At 44.4% G+C, this 20,394-nt stretch overlaps 1 protein-coding gene across 20 annotated transcripts in view; it reads right to left on the bottom strand.

Moving 5' to 3' along the window:
* TRIM2 (tripartite motif containing 2) overlaps nt 1–20,394 on the bottom strand; it is a 170,468-nt gene that overhangs the window by 101,459 nt on the left and 48,615 nt on the right. For 2 of the 20 annotated variants that reach the window (XM_072724860.1, XM_072724877.1), the window contains exons 1-2: nt 19,894–19,991; nt 10,766–10,919 (exon numbers count right to left, since the gene is read on the bottom strand). The exons of 9 other annotated variants lie outside the window; for them this stretch is intronic. Coding sequence is in view for 4 of the 11 variants with exons in the window: in XM_026016579.2 (XP_025872364.1) it covers nt 19,894–19,923 (30 nt within the window). In the remaining 7 variants the exon portion in view is untranslated. Of the gene's footprint in view, nt 1–10,765; nt 10,920–19,893; nt 20,237–20,394 lie in introns of those variants that run through there. 9 more of the 20 variants (XM_072724874.1, XM_072724880.1, XM_072724856.1 and 6 more) reach the window with 7 other exon arrangements.

Here is a 20,394-nt window from a genome sequence, read left to right as displayed (position 1 = left end):
TCTCAAATAAATAAAATCAGAAGGGAAGAAAGGAAGGAAGGAAAGAAAGAAAGAAGAAAAGAAAGAAGAAAGAAAGAAAGAAAGAAAGAAAGAAAGAAAGAAAGAAAGAAAGAAAGAAAGAAAGAAAGAAAGAAAGAAAAAGAAAGGAAAGAAAGAAAGAAAGAAAGAAAGAAAGAAAGAAAAAAAGAAAGAAAGAAAGAAAAGAAGGACTAAATACAGGAGTAGAAAACAACTCACTTCTTTTGCTAGGGCTGCCATAAAAAAAGTGCCACAAACTGAGTGGCTTCCACAACAAAAATGTATTGTCTCAGGCTTCTGCGGGCTAGATATCCAAGGTCAGTGTGTCAACAGGACCATGCTCCCTCTGACGGTGCCAGGAAAGGATCTGTTCCAGGACTCTCTCCTCACTTCTGGTAGTTCCTTGGCTTGTGGCATCATAACTCCAGTCTTCACCACTACTCTCCCTGGGTGAGGGTGTCCACATTCCCCCTTTATAAGGACACCAGTCATATTGGATTAGGGGCACACCCTACTCCAGTGTAATCTCATTTTAACTAATTACATCTGTCCTTATTTTCATTTCCTATTTGGAAATTACCTTAGGTAACGTGAGTAGTGACCATTATGACTCCAAAGTCCGAATTTCAGGGGGACACAATTTGACCCATAGCATTCACACAATTTGGACTGAGCTCTTCAGAGCAGGACAAAACATGTTGGCAAGGAGAAACATCAGCTTTAAGTGGGCAAAGAGAGCAGCTCCGGACAGAAACTGAGAAAAAACTGATTAGAAAGGTACAAGAGGGGTGACCCACACAGGGAAGAAACATGTTTTAAAAAGGAGAGGTTAACATTGCCAAATGCCCTTTTTTTTTTTTTTTTTTTATGAAAGACACAATGAGAGAGAGAGAGAGGCAGAGACACAGGCTGAGGGAGAAGCAGGCTGCCTGCAAGGAGCCTGCCATGGGACTCGATCCCGGATCTGGGGATCACGCTCTGGGCCAAAGGCAGATGCTCAACCGCTGAGCCACCCAGGTGTCCCTGCCAAATGCTTTAAAAGCCAGGAAAGATAAAGCTGGAAATTGCCTATTGCCTTTGGGTTGTTGCAGACATAGGACCAGACTAATAAATAGATGAGCTTCAAAGAGTCCACTTAACTCCAACATTTTATGACTTTAAAGCCATTGCCCAGGCAAAGGCATTGAGAGAAGTGTGCTATAAGTGGGTATTTGTTTGGATCTTGCCTCCCCCACCACAGCCTGCCTTTCAGCCTCCCTTGCAGGTAAGGCTTGAAACTGTGATGTGGACTCTGGCAATCGGATGGATAGACGTTAGGCTTCAGCTGGATGAAGGCAGGAGGAGACAACAGGCCCTGCTTGTAGAACCTGGCACAGAGATACGGACCCTAAGGACCAACAGGGGTGAAGGTCCACCAGAGGGTCTGTGATGGCCATGTTCAGAGGAGCAGAACTAGGGCTCATTCTGGAACTTTCTGGTGGTATAATTTAGGCATTACTCTCAGCTGAGTAGCCTCTGAACCTGATTCTCTAGATTTCTTGGAGATTCTGAGCCACTTAATATTGTTTTTTTTCTTAATATAATAGTTTTATTTAGATAAAATCCACACACTATGAAATTCATCTACTTAAGTGTACAATTCAGTGGTTTTTAGTATATTCACAAAGTTGTGCAACCGTCACCACTATCTAATTCCAGATTATTTATATCACCCCAAAAGAAATCTCATACACACTAGTGGTCCCTCCCCATTCCCCCCTCATCTCAGCCCCTGGCGACCACTAATCCACTTTCTATCTTTAAGGATTTGCTTATTCTGGATATTTTATACACATGGAATCATATAATTTGTGGCCTTTTGTTTTTGGCTTCTTTCACTTAGCAATTTTTTTCCAAGGGTTTTCCATATTGCAACATGCATGTACTAGCACTACATTCCTTTTTATTGGCAAATAATATTCCATTGTGTGAATACACCACATTTTGTTTATCCATTCATCAGTTGATGGATATCGGTTGTTTCCACTCCTTGGCTGGTATGAATAAGGCTGCTACGAACATGTAAGTACAATTTTTTGTTTGGACATGTATTTTCATTTCTCTTGGATATACCAAGGAGTTGAGTTGCTGGATCATATGGTAATTGTTTAAAATTTTGAGGAACTATCAGACTATTTTCCGAATCAGTTACATCATTTTACATTACCACTAGCAATTTATGAAGGTTCTGATTTCATAGTGGGTGTGAAGTGGTATTCACTGTGGTTTAGATTTGCATTTCCCTAATGATTAATAATGTTGAGTATCTTTTCAGGTGCTTATCTGCCATTTGCATATCTTCTTTGAAGAAATGTCCACTGAAATCTTTTGCACATTCTATTTTATTTTAAAGATTTATTTATTAGAGAGAGAGAGTGTGTGCATGAATGGGGAGGAACAGAGAGAGAGAGAGAGAGAGAGAGGCAGACTCCCTGCTGAGTGTGGAGCCTGACTTGGAGCTTGATCCCAAGATCCTGAGATCACGATCTCCGTTGAAATCAGGAGTGAGATGCGCAACTGACTGAACCACTGAAGTGCCCCAGAAATATTCTGCACATTTATTTTTAAAAAAAAAACTTTCTAAAATTGTAGTTAAATATACATAACATAGAATTTGCATTTTTAACCATTTTTATGTGTGCAGTTCGGTGACATTAAGTAATTCACATTGTTGTGCAACCATCCTTGTTTCTCCATTTTTATTGTCCTTTATTTTTTTATTTATTTTTTTAAGATTTATTTATTTATTTATTCATGATAGACATAGAGAGAGAGAGAGGCAGAGACACAGGCAGAGGGAGAAGCAGGCTCCGTGCAGGGAGCCGGACATGGGACTCGATCCCAGGACTCCAGAATCACGCCCTGGGCTAAAGGCAGGTGCTAAATCACTGAGCCACCCAGGGATCCCCTTTAATTGTCCTTTAAAGTTGAACTTTTATATTCTGGACACAAGCCTCTTGTCAGATATATGATTTGAAAATATTTTTTCTTATTCTGTAGGTTGCCCTTTCACTTTCTTGAAGATGTTCTTATATATATATATATTTTAAAGATTTTATTTATTTATTCATGAGAGACACACAGAGAGAGAGGCAGAGACACAGACAGAGAGAGAAGCAGGCTCCTTGCAGGGAGCCCGACATGGGACTCGATCCCACGTCTCCAGGATCACGCCCTGGGCCAAAGGCGGCGCTAAACTGCTGAGCCACCCGGGCTGCCCTGTTCTTATTTTTTTTTTTTTAATAAATTCCTTCTATGGTCAAACTAACTAGAGTAGTTTCTATTATCAGTAACTAAGGATGCTGGCAGATGCACTGAGTTCTATTAAATACAATCCTTTACTATTTTATTTTCTAGAACAATACGTCTCATTTACATCTTCTATCCAATATTGCCTTAGAATTTGAGTTTCTTTTTCTAGAGCTTTTCTCATTTTTAAAAAGATGTATTTATTTATTTATTTGAGGGGGGACGGGCAGAGGGAGAAGGAGAGAGAATCTCAAGGAGACCTTGTGCTGAGGACAGAGCACGATGTGGGGAGCCCTCTCATGACCCTGAGATCACCACCTGACCTGAAACTAAGAGTCAGATGCTCAACCAACTCTGCCATCCAGGTGCCCAGAGCTTTTCTTATTTGATCTGAATCCCATTCACCCACATCTTACATTTTGGGGCACAGTCCCAACGTATCAGTGGCCACCACCAACACAATTACAGCTGCCAGCAGCCCTCCCAACTATTCCCACCTCTATCCAGTCCTGACCCAGAACCTTGGAAGTCAAGTGCAATGTCCTCCTTTCTCTCCAGACCCCTCCCACTCCACCCCTCCCTTCCCTCTGTTACACTGCCATCACCATGCGGGCTCTTAGGAATGAGATCAGTGTCCTATTTAACCTTTACACCATCCACGGTGCCCAGGACAAGGTTTTGCAAAAACCTAGAGCACAATGTGTTAAATTGAACTGAATCTTGTAATTTATTTCCTTATTTTTTAAATTCTAAAACATCTATATAATCTTTGATTCTAAACTCTTCTCTTAATGGCCACGTTTGGAGGACTGAGGCCTAAAATTGGATGCAGGATGAATCTATGGTGTTCAATTTATGACAGGAAGAATGGAATTCTTTTGGGAATTAATCTCTAGGAGTTTGTGAAATGGTGAAAAATGGTAAAGCTTCACAGAAAGCTCTCAGGACCCAGAGAGAAGCAAAGATTATTACTTGGAGGTATCATGAGTCTAAAGTAAACACATTTCCTGGCAGATTTTCCTGGTGGATTAGGCTTTATAACTGCCACTGCTCAGTGCTTTGAGTCAACTTAGTTTTTGTAGGCTCTCTTATCCCATCCCCTTGCCCCTGAACCAGTTCAGCAACCTTAAACTCTTCAGATTAGGTGCTAACTGAAAAGCACCTATTTGAAATAGCTGGAAAGCGCCTGGGTTCATTCAGTCATAAATCCAACTGATGTTTACTGAGCACACACTTTAATGCAAGGCATCTCTCTGGGCACAAAAAGGAACAAGATTCGTTTCCTGTAAGAAGGACTTGGATGATGAATAGGGGCGTCAAGACAAATACAATTCACAATAATCCACAGCAGAATTAAAGAGCCATAAAGAAGTGTTTCGAGGATTCACAGGAAGAACTCACCCACTTTTTTAAGCATCAGGATAGGTTTTATGGAAGAGGTGGGAGGGAGAGCTAGGCTTTGCTTACCAACTTAGGTAGTTTGCTCCCTATTCCCCAGGAGCTCCCACACTAATTGGGAAGAAAATCACATGTACAAGTGGCTGTAATTCAAGACCATATGTGATAAAAGAGATATGAAAGTCACAGAAAAAGTGAGAGAGCACTTTCTACTACAGTAACCAGAACTTTATGTAAGGGTGGTCTTGGGCCCTAAGAGATGAAATGGATTTATTAAAATGTATGTTTTAGATAAAGGAAGGATAAGGAATTAGGAATTAGGATAAGGAATTAGATGCTCTAGAAAATACGGAAAACTCAGAAAAGTATAAAGAATAAAACAGAGGGGCATCTGGGTGGCTCAGTGGTTGAGCATCTGCCTTCGGCTCAGGGCGTGGTCCTGGGGTCTTGGGATCGAGTCCCACATCAGGCTCTGCAGGAAGACTGCTTCTCCCTTTGCCTGTGTCTCTTTCTCTCTTTGTGTGTCTCTCATGAATAAATAAATAAAATCTTAAAAAAAGAGAATTAAATAGAAATCTATCTGTAGACCTACTACATACAGATAAATAAATTGTAAGTCATACAATATGCTTAGTACATATTTGTATATGAATATAATTACATATGCATATGAACAGAATTAGTAAATGACATTACCATTTATTGTCTTTTTTTTCCCCCTTGTGCATATTTTTACTATATATATAATTTGGAACCTGTTTTTAAAAAACAAATCCTATAAGGGCACCTGGCTGGATAAGTCGGTCAAGCATGTGACTCTTGATTTTAGGATTGTAGGTTTGAGCCCCACATTGGGTGTGGAGATTACTGAAAAATAAAATCTTTTAAAAATTTAAAAAATTGGGGATCCCTGGGTGGCTTAGCGGTTTAGTGCCACCTTCAGCCCAGGATGTGATCCTGGAGACCTGGGATTGAGTCTCAGATCGGGCTCCCTGCATGGAGCCTGCTTCTCCCTCTGCCTGTGTCTCTGCCTCTCTCTCTCTCTCTCTCTTTGTGTGTCTTTCATAAATAAATAAAATCTTTTAAAAAATTAAAAAATCTTTAAAAAACATTAAAATATTCATTTTATATCAGTAGAATTATTAGAAAACACGTTTTTTAAATAATGAATATGCCATTGATATATACATCATTTATATAACCAGTTTCCATAGTGTTCACATTTAGATTGTTTCTAAACTTCCAATTACTATAAATAAAACTTCAATGAAACAGCTGAACACAAATCTCTGTCCACATCTCTGTATTTTTAAGTTAGACTCCTGTAAGTGAAATTATCAAGCCAAGCTGTATTAACATTTCTAGGGCTCTCAAGAGAGTAGGACAATGCACAATTACTTTCTTGAAAGGTTATACCAATTTATATTCCCATTAGCAATGTATGAAATTGAGATATGCACCTTCACTAACAGTGTTACTTTAATATATTTGCTAATCTGACAAGGAGAAAATAGTAAATTATTGTATTTTAATTTTGTATTCATTTGTTAATATACTATTATATGTCACCTAAACTGCAATTAAAAATAAACTTTTTTTTAGATCTTATTTATTTGAGAGAGAGAGAAAACACAAGGGGGAGGGTCAAAGGGAGAAGCAGACTCCCCGCTAAGCAGGGAGCCTGATGCAGGGCTCTATCCCAGGACCCTGAAATCATGACCTGAGCCAAAGGCAGACATTCAACTGGCTGAGCCACCCAGGAGCCCTCAAAATAAACATTTTTAAATTTGTATTTATTTGATCACTAGTGATGTGGAACATTTTAAATATGATCATTTCCATTAATATTTCCTTTAAGTTTCCACTTCATGTTCTTTGTCCATTTTGGGGGGGAGGAGTTGGAGGGAATGCAATTCTCTGCACTCTTGGCTTTCCCATGGTTACCACTGTATGAGCATCTGCCATAGTAAGTGTGATCTCATTCATTCATTTTCCTCTCTCCCTCCCTCCCTCTCCCCCAACTCTCCTTCCTCCCCACCCACACCCAAGACAGCCCCTAAACATAGCCAGTTACTTTATCCAGTGCTCAAAGCAACCGTGGTCTGTTTTAACACTGAGGAGAAACTTGTGCTCTTGAGATAATATGTCCAGGTTTTCCAGAGCCATTTAGTCACTGAGCCTCACGTGCTAATTTTAGAACCTAACCTCCCTGTATGACATAATATTGAACTCCACAGGGGGATCCCTGGGTGGCTCAGCGGTTTGGCGCCTGCCTTTGGCCCAGGGCGCGATCGAGTCCTGGGATCGAGTCCCACGTCGGGCTCCTGGCATGGAGCCTGCTTCTCCTTCCTCCTGTGTCTCTGCCTCTCTCTCTCTCTCTCTCTCTCTCTCTTGGTCTATCATAAATAAATAAATATTTAAAAAAATATTGAACTCCACAGTGTTCCTCTGTTGATTTCCTAAGTTTCAACTGAACCATACCTTCCTGCCTTCATGGTATCTGTTCCCACTGAGCCTGGGGAGGCCTTAGCTACATCTTCCCTAGACCAAACCCTGCCTGTCGCGGATTATGAGTCTCAAAGAGTGGCCCTTGGATGAGAGTAATCTCTTCCTCCAAATCCCACAGCTGTATTTCCTGACGTATTTCCAACATCTCAAATGTTCTGATTATTTGTGCATTCTATTCATCTACTTCACTACTTTATAAATTCTATGAAGAGTCTACTTGAGTAGGGGTCTATGTCTTCTTTATGTCTGGATTCTCATAATACAGTTAGCAGAAATCCAAAAATGTTTTACAGACTAAAAAAGTAAATGTCATTTAACAGAAACACTAGGGGACAGAGAGCTACTTTGAAAGGGAAAACAAACCTTAATTTTAATTATATTGGCTGTGCTAATATTACAGACTGAATTGTGTCTCCCCTCCTTCCCCACCACTACCCTCCCTTTGCTCTACCCTGGCCAAATTTGTACATTGAATCCCTAACCCCCACATTAGGACATATGGAGATAGGACCCTTGGGGAAATAATTAAGGTTAAATGAAGTCATAAGGATGGGACCCTAATCCATAGTATCTTTATAAGAAGAGGAAGGGATACAGAGTTCTTTCTCTCTCCACTTGTATGCACAGTAAAAAAGGCCATGTGAAGGCACAACTGCTATCTTCCAACCCAGACTAGATTCCTCATCAGAACCTGATCATGTAGGTAGCTAGATCTTAGATATCCGGCCTTCAGAACTGGAGAGAAAATAAATTTCCATTGTTTAAATCACCCAGGCGGTGGCTCAGTGGTTGAGTATCTGCCTTTGGCTCAGGTTGTGATCCCGGGGTCCTGGGATTGAGTCCTGTATCGGACTCCCTGCAGGAAGCCTGCTTCTCCCTCGTCTGATGTTTCTGTGTGTCTCATGAATAAATGAATAAAACATTTTTAAAAAATAAAAATAAAAAATAAACCACGCAGGCTGTGGCATTTTGTTATAGCAGCCTGAGCTAAGACAGAGGTAATGGTAAGGTGTTAGAAATGGAAAGTCAGTCTAAACAAAGGAATATCAGTAACCTGGTCAAAAAACTCACAGAATCTCATGAGGAGACCATGTAGGGGGTGGTAAATAAGGGCAGAATTGGGAAACATGCCTCATTTTCTCTTGTCATAAAAGGCACAAGATATTCTCTTATTCTGCTTCCTTTTAAATCCCCTGTGGCAAACGAATAAAAATGGATAAAAATTATAAGTGGAATCCAGAGACTAAGAAAGTGAATGGGGCTAGACAATTAATTTTAGATCAAATATAAGATCAGCGGAGGGAAATAAGCACTAAAATAATATTTCAAAACAATTGGGAATCTGACAAGGAAATTGCCACTGATTTCCCTGAGAGTAAAAGCATACTCTCTCGTACTATTTCTTGATGATATATTGATCTTCTTGAGCTGATGCATTAGCCATGGAAGGATACTCCCGAGTCTCCAGGGACATTACTCAATAGGGGCATCAGGCCAGATCACAGAACCACGCACGACTTCAAAACCAAGTATTAAGGAGGAACACGTTAGAAAGCCAAGACAGAAAGAGAACAATTCTCTTTGGGCGTCTTAATAATTGTTCTCAGATCCTTGCCAAAAATTCACTCATCATAAACTCGGCATATGTTAAATATGTGTCACACTTCTGAAGTTTCAAACCAAAACATCTTACTTGGACAAAACAAAACCAATAAGAATAGGCCAAGTGCTTTTTGAGAACCGCTCTTCTTAGGACTGTTGTAATTCAACGTCTTTTCAATTCTTGCATTAGCAATTAAAAAAAGAAACCATGATAATGTTTCTTTCAGAATTCCCTTTTATGCAACATGAGGAGAAAATATGGTGACAACTGAGTCATTTGCTTATTCTTTACAATAGATTTCAATGTGCTCTGTGCCTAACATCCAGAGTATGTAAATCTGATAACAGATTCTTTTTAAAAAATAAACTCTTAATAAGTAGAAATTATAAACAGGATAGTGTAGAAGTCTAAAGGCCACAGCTCAATGAATTATCACAAAGGAGCCACCACAGCCAGATCAAGAACTAGAATATTACCAGCACCACGGATTCCCCTTTCCAAATGTAGTTTTTAGCTAGATATATTTTTTCATAAAACTATTATTAATGATAGTAAGTGCCCAGATAAGTCCACAAAAGCGAAAAAGGTTTATGAAGGGATGCCTGGGTGGCTCACTGTTTGAGCATCTGCCTTTGGCTCAGGTCGTGATCCCAGGGTCCTGGGATTGAATCCTGCATCAGGCTCCTGCAGAAAGCCCACTTCTCCCTCTATGTCTCTGTCTCTGTGTGTCTCTCATGAGTAAATAAGTAAAATCTAAATAAATAAATAAATAAATAAATAAATAAATAAATAAATAGTTTATGAATACACTGCCCAGGGGCTAGAGGGACATCTCCAATTCCCAGGGCTGTATCTAACTTAGATACTTTAATTAATTACACGGTGCTCATGGGAACACAAATTAGCCTAACCATCCAGTGTTACTGGAAAGTAGGTTAAGGATATGAATCCAGATCCTTAACACTATGTGTTTACTATGCTCTAGTACTTCCACCTTAAAATTCTTTCTCAAAGCAATATCAGAAGCGTGGTCATGGATATTTGTCCAGACAGCATCATGCAGGCAGTAGCTCTGGGATAGCTCTACCACTTCATAATTGCGGATCTGGGACAAAATATTTCACCAACTGCTCTGTGCCTCAGTTTCCTCATCTGTTAAATGATAATAATAGTAGTTTGTTACAAAGAGTTGCCCTTGAAACAGTACCTGTCACATAGAGGTTTAACATTTGTTAAGAACTATTAGTTATTGGGCGCCTGATGGCTCAGTGGTTGCATGTCTACCTTCAGCCCAGGGCATGTTCCTAGTGTCCTGGGATTGAGTCCTGCATCAGGCTCCCTGGGAAGCCTGCTTCTCTCTCTGCCTATGTCTTTGCCTCTCTCTCTATCTCTCATGAATAAATAATAAAATCTTAAAAAAAAAAAAGAACTACTAGTTATTATTACAAAACCATTCATCATGACATTATTTATAACAGAAAGAATTTTTGAAAGACGTTAAATGATCAGAAATAGGGGATGAATGCACAAACTCTTGTGCATCCATACAAAAGAATATGAAGCACCCCTGGGGGGATGGCATAGGGGTTAAAAATATGGATTCTGGAGCCTGCAGAATGCCAGCCTGTCCCTGACCAGCTGTCTGACCTCAGACAGCTTTCTTAACTCTCTGAGTCTCAGTTTCCTCATTTGAAAATAAAGACTCAAGGGGTACCTGGGTGGCTAAGTTGGTTAAACATCTGACTCTTGGTTTTGGCTCAGGTCATGATTTCAGGGTCATGAGATCAAGCTCCGTGGCTGGCTCTGTGCTCAGCTCAGACTCTGCTTGAGTTTCTTTCTCCCTCTGCCCCTCTCCCTGCTTGCTCTGTCTCTCTCAAATTAATTAACTAATTAATTAAATCTTAAAAGAAGAAGAAGGAAATAGAGAATAAGAGTATGTATCTTAGGCACCTGGGTGGCTCAGTGGTTCAGCATCTGCCTTCAGCTCAAGTCATGTTCCTGGGATCCTGGGATCGAGTCCCGCATTGGGCTGCCTGCATGGAGTCTGCTTCTCCCTCTGTCTATGTCTTTGCCTCTCTCTGTGTGTCCTCATGAATAAATAAATCTTAAAAAAAAAAAAAAAGAAAATAGAGAATAAGAGTGTTTGGAGTGTTCACCAGCTCATAAACATAAAGCACTTAGAACAGTCCCTGATACAGTTAGTGCTTAAGCAGTGTTAGTCCTCTCTATTGTAGAGTGAAAAGTTGTAGCCTAATGGCCTGGTGATACATCACACGCACAAAACTTTCCAGTCACTGGCTGAGAAAGTACGTGCTCTGTGAGGAGAAGGCGAACGGAACAAAACCTAAATCCCTTTCGGAATTAATAGAGGGAATTACAGCTACAAGCCTAGGCCTGGATGCTACGTGCCCAATTACCCTAAGAAGGAACTGGAAAGGGCTGTTCCAATGGCAGCACCAGATCACACTACTTTAACTAAAAGGAGAAAAAAAAAAAAAAGTCCCCCAAACAAGAACTCCCACCAGGGCAACAAACAAATCTTGGGGAGAGAAAAAACCGGGAAGGGTTTCCCTTCATCTCCAGCAGCCCTCAGCACCTCTTTTCTTGTCCCTGCCCCTGGCCCTCCTCCCCTTGTCACTTTGGGCTTTCCAGGGACTGCAGGACAGGGACTGGGGATTTCCATCCTGGGGGGGGGGGGGGGGGGGGGCTGAGGGGGCACACATAGAACAGCTTCCATAGGAGGAACTGGGGGCTGCGCTGAGGGAACCCCCGCCGGCCCTTTTGAAAATAATTTTTAAAAATTTATTCATTCATGAGAGACACAGGGAGAGAGGCAGAGACACAGGCAGAGGGAGAAGCAGGCTCCATGCAGGGAGCCCAGTGTGGGACTCGATCCTGTGACCCCGGGGTCACAACCTGGGCCCAAGGTGTGGATGCGAGCCCGATGCGCTTTCATTCCAAAGGAGCGGCCTTGCATCGAGTGGTGTCGAGGCACTTCTCTGCCCCGGTCACCCCAGTTTCTGGCCAGGACACAGGCCAGCTCCACCCCAACCTCGTGTCCCTTCCCCACTGTCAGCAGCTCCCTCCCCCGAGCCCCGGTTGTGGAGAGCGCAGCCCATGAGGAAAAGCAAGCTTTGCACGGGATGGACAGACAGACAGACAGCGCCAGTGTCCCTGCGAGCCCCTGGGAGCAGTGGGAAGGCTGGCGGCTGCCCGGCCCCCGGCCTCTCGGCGCCCGCCCAGACAACGGCGCCCCTTGGCCCACTGCCTGCGCTGAGGGTGGGAAGAGCTGCTCTGTCCAGGCCCCGGCCCGGCTTGCCACGGTTCCAACAAGGCTTCTGGGCCTGTAGGGTCACTGCTACCTTACAGGGTCCTTCCATGCTCTTTCCAGAATGGACCAGCATTACTAATATTCATGCTGTGCCCCCCAGTGTGCCCAGACCACAGACCGTAACCAGGAGACACAACAGTTATCCTTGCTGAGGAGACGGTGAAGGAGGCCACATCTGCCACGCCTGCGTGGCTCAGGGGTTGAGCGTCTGCCTTCAGCTTGGGTGATGATCCTGGGGTCCCGGTATCAGGGTCCCAGTGGGGAGCCTCCTTCTCCCTCTACCTGTGTCTCTGCCTCTCTTCCTGTGTCTCTCATGAATGAATAAATAAAATATTAAAAAATAATAATAATAAAGGGGCCACGTTTCTAAGACATTACCAAGCAGTGCTATGTTTCTGTTGTTGTGAAAAATGCCCTCAAGGAGGGGCACCTGGGTGGCACAGTCAGCTGAGCAACCAGCTCTTGGTTTCAGCTCGGGTCCTGACATCAGAGGTGTGAGATCAAGCCCTGCGTGGACCCCTGCGTCGTTGGGCCCCAGGCTCAGCACCGAGTCTGCTTCATTCTCTCTCCCTCGGCCGCTCCCTCTGGTGTGCGCTCTCTCAAATAAATAAAATCTTTTTTAAAAATGTTCTCAAGGAAATAGAGTCATCCAGTGAGGAGTGCAGGTGAAGAATCATATCCCGAGGCCCTGGTTCTTGTTGCGTGGTCCCAGTGGAAGAAGCTGTACGTCAGTGACACATTAAGGAGATCTGGCTCTCTTGGGCGTTCCTGGAAATGCAATTATTGCCAGTTGCTCCTGAGGTGCTTGAGGGAGGGAGCCAGCCTTGCAGATTTCCCAGGACTTGTGCAACAGACACAAGCTCCTCAGCAACATTTTGCTTAAAGTTCTTGTATTTAAAGTTAAGTCATCCAGGGGTATCTGGCTGGTTCAGCCCACGGAGCATGCAACTCTTGATCTTGGGGTTATGGGTTTGAGCTCCATGGTGGATGCGGAGATTACTTAAAAATAAAATCTTTAGAAAAATTGGGGAACCTGGGTGGCTCAGTGGTTGAGCATCTACCTTTGGCTCAATCATGATCCTGGGATCCTGGGATCGAGTCCCGCATCAGGCTCCCTGTAGGGACTGTATTCTCATGAGTAAATAAATAAAATCTTTTAAAAATTAAATTAAGTCTTCCAGTGTTGCAGCTGGGCATACCTTGGGACACTATATGATTTGAAGCTATCTCAGAAAACACACGGTGCTCTATATGGCATCCAGGTCTGAAGTCAGGTGACAGCTTCAAAGTTCAGTTTAAACTCTGTGCTTTACCCTTCTGGGAAGAGCAGAAAGTTCCCATGCAGTGAGACTCCACCTTTGGAGGGTCCTTGGTGGGATCTCAGGATTTATTTCTTTAGCTCTTTAACCCTTCAAAGAACACACGTGGAAACTGCCGGCCCTGAGTTGACACTAAGGCTACAGATTTAAATGTTTTCCTCCCACACACCCTTTAAGAGATACACAGCATTTCCCAAGTTAGTTCCAGAGACTGGTGTCAAGGCGCGTATTTGCTGTTTGTAAAGTCAGAGGTTGGCCCTTTGGCTCCTTGTGATTTCTAGAGTCAACTGCTTGAGTAACTTCACTCAAGTTCTATTTGCACAACAGGTGCAAAATGTGAAGCGTGTCTTCCCCTTAGTGTCAACTTGTCGGGTATGGTACTAGAAAGTGCAGGCTGAGAGTGGGCAAACACACCTGCCAGTTAAAGACCTACATGCCAGGAACCGTTCTCTTTGAAAAGCTGATCAGGACTGCAGGTGTGATAAGAGGGTGATAGGGCTTTCAGTAGGTGTGACTCAAGGTGTGTCTAAATGGCTCCTGAGGGTTCCCCAGAGCATACGATCCCAGGTTTGCCTTCCATCTTTTCTAAGGGGTCCCTTTAACATCCTGGGTAACAAAATAGCCTGCCTATGAAGTGTGTGTGATGGTGTCGGTGTGCCTTGTTTGAAAATTTAGGTAGACAGAAAATATGTGGGATGCAAACAATTATGAATAAAATTGATGTTCCATTGCTCCATTTAGGGAGGTGAGCAGGCTCTCTGTTCCTTAGCCATTGTCTGTGGGGGCTAAACCTTCTAAACTTACACACATAGGTCTGTGGTGTGGTTGTATCCTTCACTCTCCACCACTGCCCCAGATCTGCGCCCAACTCTAGACCTTGCCTTGCAGGTTCATGCTTCTGTAATTTACAGAACATTTAAATGTTCTCTGCGTGGCACCCTGTAGAGCATCATCTAGAAACCTCAATGAGAATGAATGAGATGATCCATCTGTGATAGAAAAGGGATGACTCCATGCCAAATACTGTGGAGGGCCTTCTCCGTACTCTATCCTTTCAATCTTCATAAAAGCCCAATAAGGTAGACATGATTATTATTCCCATGTTTGTGTGAGGAAAACGAGAACGGGACAGGTTAAGTAATTTCCCAGAGTTCCCAGCAGTCACTAGAAACCAGTAGACCTGTGATTCAAGTGCAGCTCTGAGCTATATTCCCATCTTGGTGCGTCTAAGGGATATTCTACTTTTCACAAAACTTACTATGAAAATTTGTAATAAACACCGAAGTAGACATAATAGTACAATGGATCCCTAAATATTCAGCACTCAGATTAAACAACTGTCGAGATCTTGCCCCATTTGCTTCGTTTTTGTAAGATAATTTTCTTTGGCTCCACTTTTTGTCAGTTCCACCTCATCCGGGATCACTCATTCACTCACATGCTGTTTGTTTCAAACAACTGGTTATTTCCTGAATATTGCCTCCTGCCTCTGGACCTTTGGATTGGCTGATCCCCTTGACTCAGTGGCTTCAAATCCTGGTACGCTGATGTCCACAAGACCCATCACTAGCCAACTGAATCAGAAACGTCTAGTGTTAGTCACCCTTCCCTCCATCTCCATTTGACCCACTCCTCCTCAACCTTCTATACTCCCTCACTTCTAGTATCATCTGTTCCTCCACAAAGGCCTTCCCTGATGTCCCCAGTCTGGTAAGGGTGCTCCCTCCCACAGCACCTTGTGCATATGTCTGTCATAACACTGTCCTGGTGGAATTCTTCAACAGATTGTGAATTCCTCTAGGGCCAGCACCATGGTTTGTAGCTTTAAATCCCCAAAGACTACCACATGGTGGCTAGTGATCGGTAAATGTTTCAGTGAAAAAGGGAAGAAGAGGAAGAGAGCAGCAGGAGAGAAAGGCATGAACATGACACCATCTGAGTTCCCAACCCTGCAGGTCTCTGAGCCCCTAGCACCTCTTCTGTGAGTGTCTGGCACAACAGGAGCTGTCGCTGTTATAAAGTTGGAGCATGGGTCTTAAAACAGCCAGAAGGTGGGCAGAGGGAATAAATAAGAACATATGAGCCTAGCACCCATGACCACACATAGAGCAGTGGATCCCCAGCTACTGAGAGCTGCTTTTTTTTTTCTAGCTTCCCCCAATTTTTGCCTCCAGGAAACTGTCTATTTAACTCATTTTCTAATTATCTTCAAACATCCAAAGGATCATCTAAGAAATGGGTGCCTTCTTATTATATAAAATAACAGACTTGAATGTGTTACCTCCCAAGAAAAGAAGCAGCATATTTTTCAAGGGTACCTGGGTGGCTCCATTGGTTACACATTTGCCTTTGGCTCAGGTCCTGATCCCAGGGTCCTGGGACAGAGCCCCATGCTGGGCTCCCTGCTTAGCAAGGAGTCTGCCTCTCCCTCCACCTCTCCCTCTCCCTCTCTCTCTCAAATAAATTTAAAAAAAATTTTTTTAATTAAAGAAGCTTAGTTTTCAAACCTTAGAGTTTCAAACTCAAACTAGCAGATTCCAAGAGAGTATTTCAAGCCCCTCTCTTAATTCTCAGATGATCCTTCCATATGGTTAAGCATGACCAACATGAGCACCGGGGTGATTTCAGACTGTGATTGAGTCATGCTGACAGGTCCCCATGAGGGAGATTTCTATCAGATAGTGAGTCCTAGATCAGAAGCTAGAATGGACCTTGGAAACGTCACCTCAGGGACAGATGTGGAAACCGTGGTGCAAAGCAGGTGTACTTATCTGGAGCCCCCACAATGGCTGGTGGAGGAGCAGGAACCAGACCACCGGCCTCCTGCTCTGTCTGCCATGCTGTGCCCTCTCACTACCCCTTTTCTAAGAGGCAAACCACAAACTTGGGACTGCCTTTGAGTACCGGAAGCAGAATTAATATACTTTTTAAAGATTTTATTTATTTATTCATGAGAGACACACAGAGAGAGGCAGAGACACAGGCAGAGGGAGAAGCTGGCTCCCTGCGGGGGCCTGATGTGGGACTTGATCCCAGGACTCTGGGATCACCCTCTGAGCTGAAGGCAGGCGCTCAACAACTGAGCCACCCAGGTGCCCAGCAGAATATCGACTATCTGCCGTATGCTGAGCACTGTGAGAACATCTACCCATTACAGTTCATCCCTCCCATGGTCCAGGGACACAGACATAGCTGCCCTCACCACCCAGCTGAGGAAACAGAGTCTGAGGATGAAGAGGCACCTGGCCCGAAATTATACAAGTATCCGGCAAAGGTGAGGCTTGAACCAGGTTTGTTTGAATCAGAGGTTTTCCTTTCAACCTCTGTGTTCCTGAGTGTCTACTTCTGTGTGTCGTCCCTCCTGGGGTGCCACACATGTAGCATGGGCCCACCTGTGTGGCAGGGCCTGCCCTCCCCCAAACGCCTCCCTGAAGCTGGCCCTTCCTGGCCTTTAGCTTGGTGGGGCGACACTGTTAGGCTCCGGCACTCTCACCCATTTAAAGGAAGTTGTTCTTGGCTTTCCTTTCCAGTTGCCAATTAGCTTCTGCAGGAGGCCACACTTTGGTGGAAGTGACTACGTGCATTCTTGAAAAACCGTAAGTATAAATGCCAGCTGTAGTCCACAGGAAATCTCAGTTCATAACACATGGTTATGTACTATACATCTTCCCATACATGTCGTTCACTTACGGGCCGTGTGACTTTGGGCACGTTACTTAACCTCTCTGCCCCAGGTCCCCTCTCTGTAAAGTGAGGACAATAACTGTCCTTACTTTATGGAGTTAGTGAGGACCCAGTGAGATAAAGTCCTGGCACATAGTAAGTGCTCAATAAATTGTTGTTGTTATTATCATTGACACTTACCATGTATATCAGCCATACATGCTTGTTTGTTTGACTCCGTGGGCCCATGAGAACAGCCCTCGGTACTTTAAAGCTCTAGAAGAACCTTGTTGTTGTAAATCTCTTATGTTAACATTAGGTCATATAAATTCTGTATCTGAAATTCTAAGAACCTGGCATGCCCACCATTCTGATAAAAGCAGCTGGACAAGAGGTACCTGGGTGGCTCAGTCGGTTAAATGTCTGCCTTTGGCTCCAGTCAAGATCCCAGGGTCCTGGGATCGAGCCCCACGTCACCCTGCTCAGCGGGGAGTCTGTTTCTCCCTCTCCCTCCCCCCGTTCATGCTTTCTCTCTCATTCTCTGTCTTTCAAATAAATAAATAAAATTTAAATTAAAAGATTCCAACTTAGGGGATCCCTCGGTGGCGCAGCGGTTTAGCGCCTGTCTTTGGCTCAGGGCGTGATCCTGGAGACCCGGGATCGAATCCCACGTCGGGCTCCCGGTGCATGGAGCCTGTTTCTCCCTCTGCCTATGTCTCTGCCTCTCTCTCTCTCTCTCTCTCTCTCTCTCTGTGACTATCATAAATAAATAAAATAAAATAAATTAAAAAAAAAAAAGATTCCAACTTGGGACACCTGGGTGGCTCACTGGTTGAGCATCTGCCTTTGGCTCAGGGCGTGATCATGGAGACCAGGGATCAAGTCCCATGTCGGGCTCTCTGCAAGGAGCCTGCTTCTCCCTCTGCCTGTGTCTCTGCGTCTCTATGTGCATCTCTCATGAATAAATATATAAAAATTTAAAAATAAGATAAAAGATTCTAACTTAAGCAGCATAAACCATACTTCCCCAACCCCACAAAAAGACAAAAAAAAAAAGAAGAAGAAGAAGAAGAAGAAGCTGGACAAGCGCTGTCTTTGTGCCTTGTGGGGTCTCCTGGAATTCACGCCATCTCCTCTCTCACCAGCCCTCTCCTCTTTGTCCTCTGTCATTGTGCCGTCTTGCCATCTGGGGGTGCTTGTCCAGTGGGAATGGAGGATACACAGATCCGAAGGAGGCCAGGGTTAGGGTGTGTGAGACCTGAGGTGGGAGGCTGGCTGGGGCACCCCATCCTGTCCCTGCTGAGCCTCCGCACCACCTGCCACAGCACCAGCAGAGTCAGAAGTTCTGTCCCTGCACAAGACCGTGGCCACTTGTGCCCCCCTCCCGGGACCTCAGGCCCTGCAGGAGACCACAGCTTCACTTAGAGACCACCTGCTATATTCGTACACTAAGCCGAAACACTCAGGTTGCTCTGGATCAAATTCACTAAGAACAACTTCTGCATCTGACTTAATTCCTCCAGGAGCCCCCAAATAGGTTGGCTTTAAACGTGGTACATCCAGATAATAAATACAAATTCTGGGGGTTAGGACAGGCGGCGAGAAACATAAAGCATCAGATGTCTTAAAGTCTCACGGGTCACTTTGAGTTTCTGTAAAAGTTAAACTCCACCTCTTCTCTTTCTCGGGTTCTCCTCCCTGGAACCCAAACCCCAGACGGGGAGTTCACTGACTTCACACCGAGCGGTGGCGCATCAGGAAGGAGGGCACAAAAGTCTCTGATCAAAGCTGCCGGCGGTGCTTTTCCGTTTAGCTGGAGGCAGTCAGTCCCAAAGCAATTCATTCCTGGGGCTCTAGCTGTGCCATCGCCCCCCCCTTTATGGCCCCAAACACAGCGCGCCCCCGCCCTAGCCTGCAGCGCCCCTCTGCACCACAAAGGGGGTCTTAGCACCAAATAGGGCAGCGGGGACGCTGCAATCAGGCAGCGGGGACTGGTGCCCGAGCCCTCTTCCACCCTCACTCGCTTACTTACAAGGCAGAAACCAGAAAGAACCTCAGGTGGGCAGGCCAAGCCCATTTCAGGTTTCACCCCCAATCACATGGTGTCCTCTGGCTCCACTGACTTCCTCCTCGGTTAGTCAAGGACAAATGCCCTCATCGCCTGGGGCCCTTCCTTCATTCCTGAGCCCCACTGCAGCCGGCCAGAGTACCCTTTGAGCACTTTTATGGGCAGTAAAACTTTACAGCCGTCCAGCTCCAAACCGGTCCCACATTTCTGAATAGAACTATTTATGACATACAAGACTCCTATGGCTTGCCCTTTGGAAATACCAGCAGATACCAGACCCCTTCAAACAGGGTTACATCGGTTAACAGCGGCTTACAGAAACCCCACAGAGGCAGAGCCAAACTCCTGACTGTGAACACTTAAGTCCGAAAACAAAACAGCCTCTGAGCCTCACAACATCCCTGAAGCAGCCGTGTGCTCTGCCTCTCCCATGTTGCTTTGGCATCAAACCCACTTGCGTGCCTCCCCTAGTTTTTTGCTTCCCTGCCCATCTCTTGCCTGGGTTGGCCAGGATCACTATGAGCTTTGTCAGCACATCCCAGAGAAGCGATCGTCTCCTCCCGTTGCTAGCAGGCAACACAATTTAAAACCGAGAAAAAGCTAGCAATTCAATCACAACTTGTTTCTCCTAACTGGTGCCCAGGACTAACCAGCTAGCCCGTAAAAAGCATCACCACGTCCTCAGAATCGTCCTTACCCGTGTTCCATAACGGCCGCTCTGGTGCATCAGAGACTGGCCCCAGCCTCCTCGGATGTGGGGACTCAGCTCTCTGCAGCCCACAGACAATTGGGCCCATTATAGTCATCAGGCTGCTGAGTTAAAGGGTGGCCCTTACAAAAATATAAACAGCTTGTCAGCACAAGCCAAAGGGGCGGGGCTGCAGTATCAGGGGACAATGGGAGCCAATGATCAGCCTCTTTGGGCTCTGTTAGCTTAAGATATTATGTTTCATTCTGAAGTCGGGGAGACCAGACCGAGAGCCCGAGGGAGACAGCCAGATAGGAAGGGCCAAGTTCTCATCTTTATAGCCCAGCAGCATGAAAGGAGTCCAAGCTGAAAAGTTTAATTACTGTCGGCAGACCAATTTCAAGGAAAAGTTTGTATGCCTCACACATAATAATGCATATGTTTAAAGTCACAAACATTGGTGTTGCACTAGTCATCTTCACTCTTCTGGGGTCAATAAGTGTACTATTT

Source organism: Vulpes vulpes, chromosome 10 (assembly GCF_048418805.1).
Source record: "Vulpes vulpes isolate BD-2025 chromosome 10, VulVul3, whole genome shotgun sequence".
NCBI classification, from domain to species: domain Eukaryota; kingdom Metazoa; phylum Chordata; class Mammalia; order Carnivora; family Canidae; genus Vulpes; species Vulpes vulpes.
The sequence above is the reverse complement of the archived record's forward strand: the minus strand, read 5'-3'. Positions and strand labels throughout refer to the sequence as shown.